Below are 16,117 nucleotides of genomic sequence, written 5' to 3' on the forward strand. Positions count from 1 at the left end.
GCAACATTTATTCGATTCCTATAGTTCTTCACAACTTCGCATCGTCATCTGCAAACAATTATATATATCACACAATTTCTTCCAAATATTATTTACATACAAAGTAAACAACAACATCTCCACAACTGACCGATGCCACATTACTAGTGACTCTTCTGGGACATATATCCCACTTTTACAAAATGTATATACAGTATACTACTATATATGCATTTCTTTTGTCTAACACATTTGTCAACTTGTTATAATAAGAAAGTGTTGCTAAAATATTCCTATTGCACCCATTCTTTCATTCTATCTATCAAAGCAAATTCTGTTGTTGTCAATAAAGTTCTGAATCCTATTTTTCACTAGTTTCTCTAACACCTTTTAAATTATAGGCCAACTGTGGTCTCTGACCACAGTTGGCCTATAATTTAAAAGCCTATTCACATTTTGTCCTTTATGAAGCAGAACGTTGTCCACTTTCCATTCGTTTGGAATTTGAGCCAATCTAAGACTCATGTTTAAGAGGTACATTAATGCTGTTGCGAACGCTGTGGAACTTTATCTCAACACGTGTGGTGATATATCATCGAATCCTATAGCTTTCTTTTTTCTTTTCACACAGCTCCGATATCACAGAGCATCACTTGGCTGTCGACAAAACCTACTGACACGTATGAGGTGGAACATTGTTATCCTTGTTTAAAGGGCTTTGTTGAGTCTACAGCTAGATTACTGTGATCAGTTAGTTAGGTTCTTGGGATGAAAAACTGATGGAGACGATTCAAAGATGTGGTGAAAAAGTTGATGTAATCCATATGGAAAGGTTCGTTTGAGGAAGGATCGAAAGTATATGGGTTACAAAAATTGCTTGATTGGCAGAGGACATGTTAGAAATGAAAAAATTGCTAATAGTGGTTCTGTGGATTTGATAATGTGATAATTTGACTGTGGAAGTGAAATACAATGCATCAGGGTCAAGAACAAAGAGTTACCACTGAAAGTTAATTAAAAGTGCAATACAGTGAGGTCCAGATATGTTTTTCTTGTTTGTGGGTAACAGCAAAATGAACTATCAGAGGTGATTGTGAGTGCTTTGTCAATGAATGCGTTTAAGGAGAGGTATGATAAGTATTACGTGATTTGATGAAAAGTGTGGGCCCTTCCACAATGAATCTTTGCCTTTCATAGATTATTAGGACTTCATATTGCAGATTAATGGTCTGGATGAGATATTTCGTAGAATATTGCTAGTGACTAGAGAAGGTTGAAAGTAATGAGCAGGAAATGTTTAAGCAAATTGGTTTCATAAGAGGAAAGGTGGTTCTCACACTAAATTTCAGTTTGACTGAGGGAATTCAATTTTTAGAATTCATAATAGAGAAATGCCTTCGACAAATATCTATGGTGGAGGGAATTATGAGGAACAAAAATTTTGGATTTGTTTATAGTATACATCAGATAATTCGATCATGGTTGACATCTTTCTTACCTCTAGTTGGCGAGAGCGATCATATAGTATTGATTAAAAAAAAACAGCTAACGCCTTTTTGTTATAGGGCTAAAACGAGACCGTTTTAGCCCTATCTAACTTTTGGAGAAGACTGAGTGGGCAGTTCAATCTCCACTGGTAGCAAATCAGAGATAGCTGGCTTAAGGCCCAAGGCTAATTAATCTATATATACAGTGAAGAAGGCGGCTAGTAAGTGCCGCCATCTCGTGGTCACTAACAATATTTTTAATGTCTGAAAATAGTGTGGGGGGTTCGACGGCCGATTTTCTTGAGTTTAAGGGACGAAAAGACCCACTTGCCCGTGTCTAACTCGGGAACCGGTCGAGGAAAGGCTTAGAAAATGCTCCTCTGGTCGGCGACTAGATTCGAACGGCTTTCGTCGTGCGGTCATGCGCCGTAGAGTGCAAACGCCACTTCTACTGAGCTAATAGTATAATCAAGTGGAAAAACTTTCAACAACTAATTTAACATATAGTCTGAATATAGTGTAACAGTTATATTTTATTAGTACTTTTGGCCATCTTTTTTGATGTACCTTGGATATAGGTAATATGAATAGTGGTATTTTGTTCTTGTGTGTTTGAGGAGGGGCAAGTAAGAGGACCATTTATTATTTTATCTATTTTGTAGGAGTTGTAGCCATTGGCCAGCAAAGAAAAGATATTGTTTGACAGAAAAAAAAAGTTGCATTAAAACAAATAGCCCAAGCCCTATGTGTAAGTGTTTTAAGAATATAATGCTGTTGAACTGGCTGATGATGTGACTATTTATGAAGATATCATCCTGTGTATGTTGGTTTGTTATGAATGGAAAAAGATAGTGAACCATCTGAAAGTCAGGTGAGTAATGTTTCAAGAGAAGGCTAACAGTTATTAGATTCTTTTTCTACTGTGAAGTGAATTTTAGGGTATTGGCTGTTTGGGTAGGTAACAAAAGAATCCAAGGTTTCTTGTCCATGTGGCCAAATGGCAAACACATCATCAACAAAGTGTAACTACACTAAGAGCTTTTATATGGCTTGGTATTCCAAGCCATATAAAACACACACACACACACACACACACACACACACACACACACACACACACACACATATGTGTGTGTGTGTGTGTGTGTGTGTGTGTGGCATTAAGGGAGAGTAAACAACAGCAGTTGGTGATTTGGCGCATATTAAATGGATAAGCTGGTGTGAATTTGTTTGGCGCGTATTGAGTGAATTGTTAGGATCAATGGCGTTCTGCATTTTGTGAAATATCAAGGTAAGACTTTGTTTAGATGCAATTTAATCGTATTGCTTTCTTTAGCCTACGCTTGATATTGTTGGCAGTCCTTTGTGGCTGCGGTATTTTCTAAAAAAAAAAATTTCTGCTGGCAGGTGTTCAGACCTGCGGGATTTTTATTAACGCTCATACGCAGTTAAAACGATATGAGTGTTCCTGACCTAGACGTATTGACTGATTTGCTCGATAAAGAGCCGGCTCTTGTACTTATTGATAAACTCCAAAAGAAGTTCAAGCTGACAACATGGTCTACTAGCATGGTCGACCCCGACATCATTATCGAGTCACTCGATAAAAGGATAGCACTCACTTTTATTTAAAAGCTTCTCAAAACGTTTGAACGGGATTGGCCCGGCTACTTATATTTATATTCCTCACCTGAAGTCGACGTTGAGGAAAATGAAGACTCTCCTCAAATGGAGGAAAAACTCAATCTAGTTGTCTCTACCTCCAATCCTTCTGATCAAGGAGAAATCCACGCTCGTAAGAAGACAAAAACTCTCGCTGCTGAGCCAACAAATGATATTGGTATGGACGAGGATGTTCCCATTTCAGATCCCTCTGCTTCCCCCAATGAAAGGTGCCACCGATTATCCTAAGGGAAAACAGAGATGGATAACACTAAGAACCATCATGGCTAACTTACAAATAAGTTATAGATCTGATAAAAATGTAGACGAAGGTATAAAAATTCAGCCCACCACGGTGGCTGATATTATAGAAATCTTACAAAGGAATTGGACGCAAGAGGAACTAAATTTCACACATTTTCACTTGCCTCCGAAAAAAATCTGAAAGTAATCCTACAAGGAGTCTCCGATGATATTGACACCGATGAAATAGTTGCTGACCTTAACTTACAGGATCTACCTCCCATAAAGGTCACTAGAATGTTTAGATCAAATAAGACACATATGCCTTTAGTTTTAGTAGAAATTCATAACATTTACAAAGACATCTATAATTTAAAATCAATCTCTGGACTCAAAATCACCCCAGAACCATTGAGAAAGAAAGCATCTTCTGGGCAGTGCCACCGATCCCAAAAATTTGGCCATGCCCAGAAGCTTGCAGAGCTCAGTTCAGATGCCTAAAATGTGGCGAGTATCACCCCACAAACACCTGCACCAAGCCAAAATGCACTCTGGCTAAGTGCGCTAATTGTGGGGATCCTCACCCAGCTAATTTTAGAGGGTGTATACATCACCTCAAAAACAGAGGGAATGATCCAAATCATCAATCTACCTCGTCATCTAGTGCGAGAGTTCCTGAAACTCAGGCTCCTCAGTTCTCCAAGAGTAAGATCATGACAACAGGTGCTCGCCCATCATTAACTGAGCCCTCCTTAAGAAAACGAATCTTCAACATCAAACGAGAACATATGCTGATGTGGTCTGCTCCAAACAGATAGTACAAACTCAGAACCTGAATAATCCACATTCAAATCTATCAGCTATTATCACCTCTTCTCTTGCAAACATGCTGCAGGATTTCAGCAACTCAAATCCATCCCTAAGTTTCACAAAAAGATTCTTACAGCAAGCCCAATCCATATTATCTGCACTCTCTGATGCATAGGAAAAAAATCGCTTCAAACTCTCTTAGGATTATTGCTTGGAATGTCAACGGTATAAAAAATAAACTGTTGGAAATCCAGAAATTTAATAATAGATACAATCCAGAGATATTGCTAATTAATGACACTCACCTGAGGCCTGCTGACACCCTGAAAATCAGAGGGTATCAGATTTACAGAAACGACAGACTTGGGTATACAGGTGGAGGTACAGCCACTCTTATCATAAACTATATCAATCATCATTCGATAACCAACCCTACTACCACTAACCTCGAAATCACAGGAATTAATGTCCTCACAAACTCAATTGGAAACCTTAAAATTTTTTCTGCATAAATTAAAGACATTATTGACCTCTGATCTGGATGCCATCCTTGGAGTAAAAGGACCGGTCGTCATCGCTGGAGATTTCAATGCAAAATATCCTTCCTGGAACAGTAAATCTATCAATAAAAATGATCGCATCCTTTCTAGCTACACAGGATCACACTATGCTGTTGTGGCTGAACTAACTCATCTCAGTACGTCTGGCACTGCTGACATCCTGGATATAGCTATCCAGCAAGACATTAAACTACAGTACAGCCTTATATCACTAAACGAGCTGTCGTCGGATCACAACCTAATTCTGCTGCAATTGGGAGAACAAGAGTGCCTGTCTACTCCCTCTCATTCAGGCATATCGTGGGAGAGATTGTCTAAAGCACTTAGGGATCAATTTGGACCCGTCCCTCACATATGCACACCAGAAGATGAGGAATCTGCAGTGACTAGTTCACCCAACAGATTAAGTCTGCTATAACGGTTGCAACCTTCCAGAAACCTGTTCCCAATCCTGATCGTTTGCCTGAGGACATTATGGACCTGACCAGAGAGAAGAGCAGAGCTAGGAAGAGATTTCATAACACTCGCGCACCTCAGGATAAGAAAGTGCTTAGACTGAATGAAGCAGTAAGAGATGCACTTAAAACTCATAGAAACCAAGTTTGGGATAAAAAGTTAGCCTCTATCTCACCTATTGATCACTCTAACTGGGGACTACTAAAAAACATCAAAAATAAAAACAGAACCCTTCCCCCATAATCTCAAAACATGGCCTAGTCCACATAGATGCAGATAAGGCAGAAGCCATACTAAAAAATTTTGAGGATCAATGCAAACCTTCTTATAACAACTTAGATTTCAATCATCAGTACAAAATGCACAGATTGGTCAGGCATGCATTAAATCTCCCAGATACCAGTGCTGACCATATTGCACCTGCATCACCTGTTGAATTATATGATATTATTAAAAAACTTAACAATAAAGCTCCTGGAGCAGACAGCATCTCAAACAGGGTGATCAAGCTGCTGCCTCGAAAAGCTATAGTTCACCTGACCAGTATAATAAATGCAATCTTAAGACTTCACTATTTTCCTTCCACCTGGAAACTGGCTGATGCGATTCCTATACATAAGCCAGGCAAAGACCCACACTTACCGCAGAATTATCGTCCAATCAGTCTCATGTCCAATCTGGGTAAGGTTGCGGAGAAGGTCATCCTCTCACGACTCCAAACCTCAGTAAATGACCTAAACATCCTCCCTAAAGAACAGTTTGGTTTTCGGCAACACCATAGTACGACCCAGCAAATCCACAGAATTGTGGAATACATCACCACCAGTTACAATTGGCGCCAGTGCACAGGAGCTGTTTTCCTAGACCTATCGAAAGCATTTGACAAAATCTTGCATTTTGGAGTCCTGCACAAATTTATCTCAGCTAGTACTTCACTAAAAATGGTTCATCTAATCCATTCATATCTTCAGAATAGATCAATGCAAGTTACAATCAACGGTTCTACATCGTCCCAGCGCCACATTTTTGCTGGAGTGCCGCAGGGATCTCTACTGGCTCCATTGCTGTTTTCTGTATACATGTCAGACATCCACACAATCCGATGACTTCCATTGTGGCCGTGTATGCGGACTATACGGCACTAACCAGATCACGCAGGCCCCATTTCATTACCAGAAAGCTCCAAGAAAACCTTCTAAAGCTGGAGGGTTGGTTCTCCAAGTGGAGATTGGAAGTCAACCCCCTGACAGGCTCAGCCGTTCTTTTCTCAAAAAGGCCAATGTCTCCTGCAGGATGTGTTACTATTCAATACTAAAATTCCCTGGCAGACAGAAACAAATTACTTGTGTGTAATTCTGGACAAAAAGCTATCTTTCGATCAGCACACCAAGTCTACGTGCACAAAGGCATCTAAAGCCATAGCTCAGATCTATCTGCTAATTAATAGAAATAGCAAGCTCAGCAACAGAATCAAATTGCAACTATACCAGATGACGATTTGTCCTATAATCGCCTATGCCTCTTCTTCCTGGAGCCACACCTCTAATGCTAACATTATCAAAATACAGCGAGTGCAGAACAAGTGCTTGAGAATGATTCGGAACGCCCCGTGGTATGTTAGAAACAATCAACTCCACAGAGACACAAATATTCCCTATATTCTCTCTTTTCTACAATCCTTAGCATCCAAGTTTTTCTTAAAGACGTTCACACATCCCAACGATTTGCTTCAACAAGCTGCAGCATATGAGCCAATGGACATATTCAAATATAGAAGACCAAAAGCTATATTAGCCTTCTATAACAATGCATAATCTCCATGCCCATTCAGGGCGAGCAAACTGCTCGTAAATTTTACCCTCACAGTAACCACAACAGATAGCGGGGAATATACAAAGCATTTTGCTTCACCCCTAAAGATATAAATGTCAATTGTCAGTATAGTATTAGGACTTCAGAGCAGTTTGGATCCTCTGCTCGATTCTCAAGGAGCTGACACCTTCTGTCGCTATTATGTTACTTGGGTCGTCTGTAATTAATTTTGAATTAAAATTGATACTTAAGATACCCTTTTATACTTAGGCGAATATTTTATGGAACTAAAATTCTAATGCAAGTGCTCCGGTGTATTATTTTTTCTTTAAATAGCTACTTACGTTTCGATTCGAATGATACACTTTGTCAAAAGAAGGTGGAGCTATTTTGAGAACACGTTTGCTGGAGTCATCGTTTTTTGGGCGATTATGAAAATCATAACCAATTAATTTTAAACTGCTACTGGTGTCGAACGGGTAACTAACAAGTTGATTTTCAAAGCATGGCCAGCATGTGTTCTATTTTAGTTTTAATACTTGTCGAGTGCGGTGTTGGATTTGTCGCTCGTTATGGCCGTATTACACGACGAAGTGGAAATTGAAGATTTTGAATATGATGAAGATACCGAAACTTATTATTACCCTTGTCCATGTGGAGACTTGTTCTCAATCACAAAGGTAAGCATTAAAAATCGTGCTTCTCGTTAATTTCTTTTTAAAAAGGAACACAAAACTCAAATGATATACTTTATTTTATATATACATTTCTAATGTTTTTGTAAATGGTTAAAACATTCCTTTGCATTTTATGCTACCAGCTAGACTGGTCTTAACAGTAGCAGCGAAATAATTACAAGATGCTAAGTGGTTGTAATTTAATGAGAGTAGATCTATGCAAAATGTTATTGGTAAGATTTATTTGACTATTTCTTTGTCTGAAATTTTCATTATCCTACCTTACACATTCAAAGGTTTATACAGTTTTTGTACCAACCACCAGCTTTGGAGTCTCGAATTTGCCATTTCGAGACCCCAAAGCTGGTTGGTTTCTATTCTCTAAAATTTAGAGAAAAATCTTGCCATTTTATTATTACTGTTATTATTAAGAAAGATATTGAATACAGCACTAATTTATATTTTAACTTACTGAAACTATAAAAACTGAAACTGCAGTATTCGTACTCTGAAACCAGAGTTTTACTGTAAAAAATCACGTGGTGCATTTTCTCTCCTCATCTGTCACGTGTTACGTTGTGTTTTTAACTTTTTATTAACAGCAATGTAATGGCGAGTACATCGAAAGCTGTAAATAATCTGTTGTCATGGAAATGAATAGGAATGTAAGGAAACAGCTAAATTTTATAGAATTCTGACTAAGGAAGTTCAGTGTTTTTAACTTTTAAGTAGGCAAAAAAGTGTCATCAGTCAGGAAAGAAAATGACGTACAAACTGCCACACTATATTATAGTTGAATAGGAAAACACTGGAATTTCAGTGTAAAAAGATCAACCAAAACGAACCTTAAACGTCCAAAAAAGAGCAGATGCACATGTCATTGTAAGACGAGCGCGCTTTTTTTTTTTAAATTGAATTTTTTAAATTTTGCAGTTTTTTTATATTTTTTCTTTCTTACAACTGTTTTTAATTTCTCACTAGTTATGAGCAACTAAAGTATAAACCCCACTTTTTCTTCCCTCTATGCCAGTGCATGTTCTTTTCTAATCAGAAATCTGAGCACAAATGATCAATACCTGAGCATGCGTTTTTCAGAAAATTATGTTTACAACTTTGAAATGCAAAAACAAGAAAATAATTTAGTGTTTTATGAGGATAAAAATGCACTCGAAGGAAAAAAAAAACTTCCAAAGTCAATGACAAAGTTATCATTTCCTTTGGTTGGAAAGACCTGGATTTAAATCCTCTACACATACTTGTCACTGAATTAGAAACTTTTACTTAATACCATGTTGTGCTATTTTTATGCCAAACCATATATATGCTATAATTTGGGTTAGATTCCACAAGGTATTGGATTGCATCTATGTCTCCAACACACCAGGTTTTCATCAGACATTCCTTTAACTGGCTCAAGTTTGATGGACGAGCACTTTGGTTGCAGATCTTTTTTTCTTACATTTTCCATATGTTCTCAGTGGGATTGAGAATGTATGGGACTCTCAACCTGATTAGCCACCACAAAGCTCGGATTTCTGATCCAAGCTTTATGGTGGCCAGCGAAGATGGAAGTCACTGTCATGCTCGCTGAAGAATTCTTGCATGATGGACAGTAACATTCATGAAACAACCATCATCTGCTGGATAAAAAGTCAACATTTGCAGGATGGACTTGCTTGGCAACAGTGTTCATATATTGCTTGGAGGACACCCAATACCTGAGCATGTGTTTTTCAGAAAATTATGTTTACAACTTTGAAATGCAAAAACAAGAAAATAATTTAGTGTTTTATGAGGATAAAAATGCACTCAAAGGAAAAAAAAGACTTCCAAAGTCAATGACAAAGTTATCATTTCCTTTGGTTGGAAAGACCTGGATTTAAATCCTCTATACATACTTGTCACTGAATTAGAAACTTTTACTTAATACCATGTTGTGCTATTTTTATGCCAAACCATATATATGCTATAATTTGGGTTAGATTCCACAAGGTATTGGATTGCATCTATGTCTCCAACACACCAGGTTTTCATCAGACATTCCTTTAACTGGCTCAAGTTTGATGGACGAGCACTTTGGTTGCAGATCTTTTTTTCTTACATTTTCCATATGTTCTCAGTGGGATTGAGAATGTATGGGACTCTCAACCTGATTAGCCACCACAAAGCTCGGATTTCTGATCCGAGCTTTATGGTGGCCAGCGAAGATGGCCACCATAAAGACTGTCATGCTCGCTGAACAATTCTTGCATGATGGACAGTAACATTCATGAAACAACCATCATCTGCTGGATAAAAAGTCAACATTTGCAGGATGGACTTGCTTGGCAACAGTGTTCATATATTGCTTGGAGGACACCCAACCATCTAGCAGTATCAGGTGACCTGTTCTGTACTAACCAAACATGCCTCACACCATGACACAACATCCAGAACCTTGAGTTGTGTTTTCTCATCACTTGAGCCTTAACACATACACACGCATTAGGAGTTCAGGACCAGAGACTTAAACAGGTATATCCTTCCCAATCAAAATCTGAAAGGGATTGAGCTTCCACGTCACCTATGGAAAAGCCTAAATAGAATACGCACAGGACATAGTATCTGTACAGACAGCTTACACAAGTGGAGAAGATCACCTATGCCCCCAATGCAACTGTGGGGCCATAAACCAAACCATCCAGCACATTGTGGAGGACTGCAGCATAAGAGCCTACCCTGGTGACCTGAGAGACACTTTTTTACCTAATATTTGTATATGTGCATTACTTGTCTTGTTTTTATTGTCTGCACATGACATCAGAATATGTATTTATATATTCTGATGTCATCTGTCTTTATTATGCCATATGCTAAATAAATAAATAAAAGGATTTCAGGTATGATGAAGAAACAGTGAAGAAGAGAGATGGGTAACCAAGTTAATATCATGCCTATGTGATACCAACTGAGGACAAATTAAGGGAACATGAGAAAGAATTAAATAATATTTTTAATACTTTCTCAGTGTTGTTGCACTCCAATAAGCCTCATCAAAATTCCATAAAATCCAGTGGCTAGATCACACCATCTATTTGAGATTGAGACTAGCAGAACAAAATATACAGTTGGGTGCTGCTATCGACCAAGTGATGGAACAGATGGTGGAGATAGTATGCATACTCAAATTGATACAATGAGTGGAAGGAGGGTAATTATTATGGGGGGGGGATTTCAACTATGGTAACATTGATTGGAAGGAGGAAAGGACACATGTGAGCAAGGAACTGGATTTTATGCAGTTATTAAGGGATAGCTAATCTGAGACAGCATGTAATGGAAAATACTAGGGGTTTTGAGTGCTTGACCTAGTAATAGCATCTGAGAATTTGACTGTAATGAATATGACCATGTTGCCACCAATTGGTAAGAGTGATCATAAGGTCCTGACCTAGGAGGTGGCTAAATGTGTGAAATTTTCGATTAAGACAGGGTACATGTGGAATTACCGTGCTGGTAAGTATGACAAGCTTAGCAGATTGCTTGGTTCAGTGCCACGGCATGTCAAACTGCAAGGGCTGGATGTTGATAGTGCATGGAAAGTGGTCAAGGATCGTTTGCAGGAGATAATGGCTCACTCTATACCTAGAGTCTGAATAGCAAATGAAGTAGGGGTTAAATGGATGAATAACACCATTAAGCTTGAGCTGCAAAAAAAGAAACAACTGTGGAGGGAATTTAAGAAGAAAGGTGACCTGCAGGCACATGAACGGTATAAAGCACAGGCCAGAAGGGTAATGATTATCGTAAGAAAAGGAAAAGGGGATTATGAAAGGAAATTAGCCATGCAAGCTAAAGAGAATCCCAAACAGTTTTTTCAATATGCTGCAAGTAAGAGAAAAGCTGTATACGGCAGAATGATTTTAAGGAATGCCGATGGTAGTGAGGTCGCTGAATCAGTTGATATAGTGGAATTGCTGAGTAAGCACTTTGCAAGAGTATACCATCTAGGAGGCGACATTGAAGGAATGAAGGAACCATTGGTTTATACGGGAATTGTGGTTAATGAAGTGGAGATGAATAGTCTATTACAAAATCTTAATGTGAATACATCTGTGGGATTGGATGGTATACTAGCGTGGTCCTATGTGAAGTGGCTAAAGAATTGTCAGTGGCCTTGACCATATTGCTCAATCTGAGTCTCAGATCTGGTTTAGTCCCGAAGGGGTGGAAAGAGAGGAAAATAGTTCTACTGCATAAAGGAGGATCCAAGACTGCTGTTGCAAATTACCGACCGATCAGCATATCAGGAGTCGTTGTCAAGGTCTTGGAGAAAGTAGTCAAGAGAAAAATACAGGAATGGATTGATGAAAATGAGATACTGTGTGGGGGACAGCATGGTTTTGTGAAGGATAGATCATGCCTCAGTAACTTGCTCAAGTTTTATAAACACAGTGACAGCTGAACTGGATAAGGGTAATGGGTTTACAGTGATACTGCTGGACCTTGCTAAGGCCTTTGACAGGATACCACATGGAATTGTAATCCGTAAACTGCAACATATGGGAATGGATATAGGGTTGGTGAGGTGGATAGGTGGGTGGTTGCTGGAGAGATATCAGAGAATAGTTTATTCAGGAGTAGAGTCCAAAAGATGGCCTTTGACTAGTGGTGTGCCGCAAAGTTCTGTTCTTGGACCACTACTATTTAATTTGTTCATTAACGATATAGGAAAGGATCTGAGAGGAATGGTTCATTTGTTTGCTGATGATGCTAAGTTGGGTAGGGCAATAGTGAATGCAGATGATGTCAAAATTTTGCAGGATGATTTGGATAGATTGGAGGTCTGGGCTAAGGAGAATGGATGTCAATTTAATGTGGCAAAATGTAAAGTTATGCATTTTGGGGTGAAAAGATTAACAGCAGTATACCACATTGGTGGAACTGTACTCCAGGAGATTGATGAGGCCAGGGATTTGGGAACGTTGGTGAATAGGGAGTTGAAGTTTAGGGGGGGGGGGCACATTGCAAATGTGGCTAAATCAGCTCATCAAATCACTTGGTTGTTGAAAAATATTTTGACGAGCAGAGACAAGCAAGTTATTGTACCTCTGTACTGAGCCTTGATAAGACCTCATCTCGACTCCTACTGTGCCCAGATTTGGTCATCTGGGTTTCTTCTAGATGGGGAGGAGGTGGAGAGGATCCAGAGGTGAGTGACCAAGATGATAACAGGTATAACAGGTGTATGGAATGAACTTTATAAGAACAGGTTGAAGATTTGTGGGTTGCAGAAATTAGTTGATAGGCAGAAAAGCGGGAATATGATTGAGACATTCAAACTACTGAAGGGTTTATATAAGATTAATTCAGAGGATATTTTTGAGAACAGGACTGGTGGTGGGAGAACTAGGGCTCATCCATGGAAGCTGGGCAAGAGTGTGTTGAGTAAGGGTGTTAGAGCTAGGTTTTTTACTTTTAGAGTGGTAAATGAGTGGAATAAGCTGCCAGAATCTGTTGTGGGTGCTATGATTGTGAACGAGTTCAAGGCAAAGTATGATAGATACTCTGTGAATGTCAAATAGTTGGATGGACATGATGTTCAGGGCCTCCTTCGATGAGTCTAAGGACTCTTTGGAGTTGCCCGTAGTAATAATAATAGATATGTACATAGCCAGATTGGATTACTATATATATGAACACTGTTGCCACTCAAGTCCAACTGATGACTTTTTTTTTTTTAATAATACTATATATATATATATATATATATATAGTAATATTAAAAAAAAAAAGTGTCATCAGTTCTGTAGAAAAACACTTGTGCTTGAAGTCATTGATCATATTCAATTTACTAGTCTTTTTGCATGTAGTGATGAATGAATATACAGCAATTTGCTGTCTCCTCCTTAGTTTTTCATTCATTTCCACCCAGTATAATTCCTGGTAACTAGCATGACTTTTTCCACAATACTTATTTGTTAAAATATATCTTAAATAGTATGTTCACACATGCTTGAATTCTATTCATTCATAAAATTGTTTTGGTAGCGTTTGCATTTTGGGATTGGCATTGGTTTTGTAGAGGTATCATTCGATGCATTCATTTGTAGAAGGAAATTACTGTAATCTGAAACAAGGCATGAGTAAGAAATTTCTAGCAAAATTTAATTATTTCTAAAATTTGTAGAAATGTTAATGTTTATAGTGATGACAATTTTCATATTTTTGTATGCATTAAGTGCTTTTCTTGAGACAGATGCGAACTATGACAGTATGTGAACTAGCAGCTTAATGTTGAAAAGTACATTTTTGGTACAAAACATTAAACTAAACAAAATTAAACAAAACACTAAACAAAATCAATAGAAGGAAAACTAAACAATTATAAATAAAAATTGGATTGAACATGTAAACCGAATGGCCAACACCCGATATCCTAAACAAATACTAAAATATAAGCCAATTGGAAAGAGAAGGCAGGGTAGACCTCAAAAAAAGGATATTGGATGGATAATGAGACCAGAACAGACCAATATGGTCTATACCCGTAATCAGTGTTATGATGAACATTAAACTACTAAAATGATAGAGGAACTGAATATGAGCAGAGCGATGAGATTTTAATTGTGACTGAAAATTTGGGCATGAAGTGCGATTTTGCAGTGATAGTTTCCACAGTGCATCCATGCACACTAATGTGCACATATACACTGTTTAGAGATTTTAGAGGGGAAAAAAAGATGATCCTAGAACGTCTTTCATAATCACCACATCTGGCTTACCTTTCTTCAAAATGAAAAAAATTTCCCTCAAAGGATCTTACTTTCACTCCATCAAATATATTCATTAAATATGTCTAAAGGATTTGTGAGTCTTTTTGATGAAAAATTTACTCGTTGGTTAATTTTGAAAAAAAAAATAATAAAAAAGCGTAGTTTTGCAGGGAGACTACTTGATTGCTGTTAAAGATAATTTTTCATTGTAATTACTTTATTATAATGCCTGAAAATAAAATATATAGATATTTTATTTTCAGATATATAGACTGAAGTTGTGATGTCTGTTGTGATTTTTAGATTGTCTCAATATAATTATTATTATTATTGTTCCGGGCAACTCCAAGGAGTCGACAGACTCATCAAGGGAGGCCCTAACATCATGTCAAGAACAACTATTCGACATTGGCACAGTATCTATCATACCTTGCCTTGAACTCATTCACAGTCGTAGCACCCACAACAGACTCTGGAAGCTTATTCCACTCATTCACCACTCTCCAAGTAAAAATTTGAATGTCTCAATCATATCACCCCTCCTTCGCCTATCGTCCAATCTCTGCAACCCACAAATCCTCAACCTATTCTCATAAGGTTCATTCCACAGACCTTCTATCATCTTGGTCACTCGTCTCTGGATCCTCTCCACTTCCTCCCCATCACGAAGAAACCCTGGTGCTCATAACTGGGCACAGTAGTACAGATGGGGTCTTATCAAGGCTCGATACAGAGGAACAACAACTTGTTTGTCTCTGCATGTTAAAGTATTTTTCAGAAGCCAAGTGTTTTGATGAGCAGATTTATTCACTTTTGCAATGTGCCCCCTAAACTTCAATTCCCTATCCACCAACACTCTCAAATCCCTGGCCACATCATTCTCCTGGAGTACGGTTCCACCAATGCGATATACTGCTGCTATTCTTTTCACCCCAAAGTGCATAACCTTACACTTTGCCACATTAAATTGACATCCATTTTTTCTAGCCCAGTCCTCCAAACTATCCAAATCATCCTGTAAAATTTTGACATCCTGTGCACTCACAATTGCTCTACCAAACTTTGCATCATCAGCAAACAAGTGAACACTTCCTCTCAAATCCTATATCATTGATGAACAAATTGAAAAGCAGTGGTCCAAGAACAGAGCCCTGTGGCACACCACTAGTCACAAGCCGTCTTTTAGACTCCGCTCCTGCATAAACCACTCTCTGGTATCTCTCCTTCAACCACCCTCCTATCCATCTCACCAACCCTATATCTATTCCCATCTGCTCCAGTTTACTGATTAGGGTTCCATGTGGTATCCTGTCAAAGGCCTTGGCAAGGTCCAGTAGTATCACTGTAAACCCATTACCCCTATCCAGTTCAGCCGTCACTGTGTTATAGAACGTGAGCAAGTTACTGAGGCATGATCTACCCTTCACAAAACCATGTTGTCCCCCCATACAATATCCCATTTTCATCTATCCAATCCTATATTCTTTTCTTGACTAATTTCTCTAAGTCCTTGACAATGATTCCTGATATGCTAATCGGTCGGTAATTTAGAACAGCAGTCTTGGAACCACCTTTATGCGGTGGAACCATTTACCCCTCTTTCCACCCCCTCGGGACTAACCCAGACCTGAGACTCAAATTAAACAAAATGGTCGAGGGTACTGACAATTCTTTTG

At 38.4% G+C, this 16,117-nt stretch overlaps 1 protein-coding gene across 1 annotated transcript in view; it reads left to right on the plus strand.

Annotated features, from left to right (window-relative positions):
* The first annotated feature begins 7,498 nt into the window (after positions 1-7,498).
* LOC150105697 (diphthamide biosynthesis protein 3-like) overlaps positions 7,499-16,117 on the plus strand; it is a 29,391-nt gene continuing 20,772 nt past the window's right edge. The window contains exon 1 of the mRNA XM_090395019.1: positions 7,499-7,689. Within this exon, the coding sequence (XP_090251145.1) occupies positions 7,582-7,689 (108 nt within the window). The 5' untranslated portion in view covers positions 7,499-7,581. The remainder of the gene's footprint in view (positions 7,690-16,117) is intronic.

The sequence above is a fragment of the Typopeltis vanoorti genome, chromosome 6 (assembly GCF_054136105.1).
Source record: "Typopeltis vanoorti isolate ZY-2024b chromosome 6, IOZ_Tvanoo_1.0, whole genome shotgun sequence".
In the NCBI taxonomy this organism is placed as follows: domain Eukaryota; kingdom Metazoa; phylum Arthropoda; class Arachnida; order Uropygi; family Thelyphonidae; genus Typopeltis; species Typopeltis vanoorti.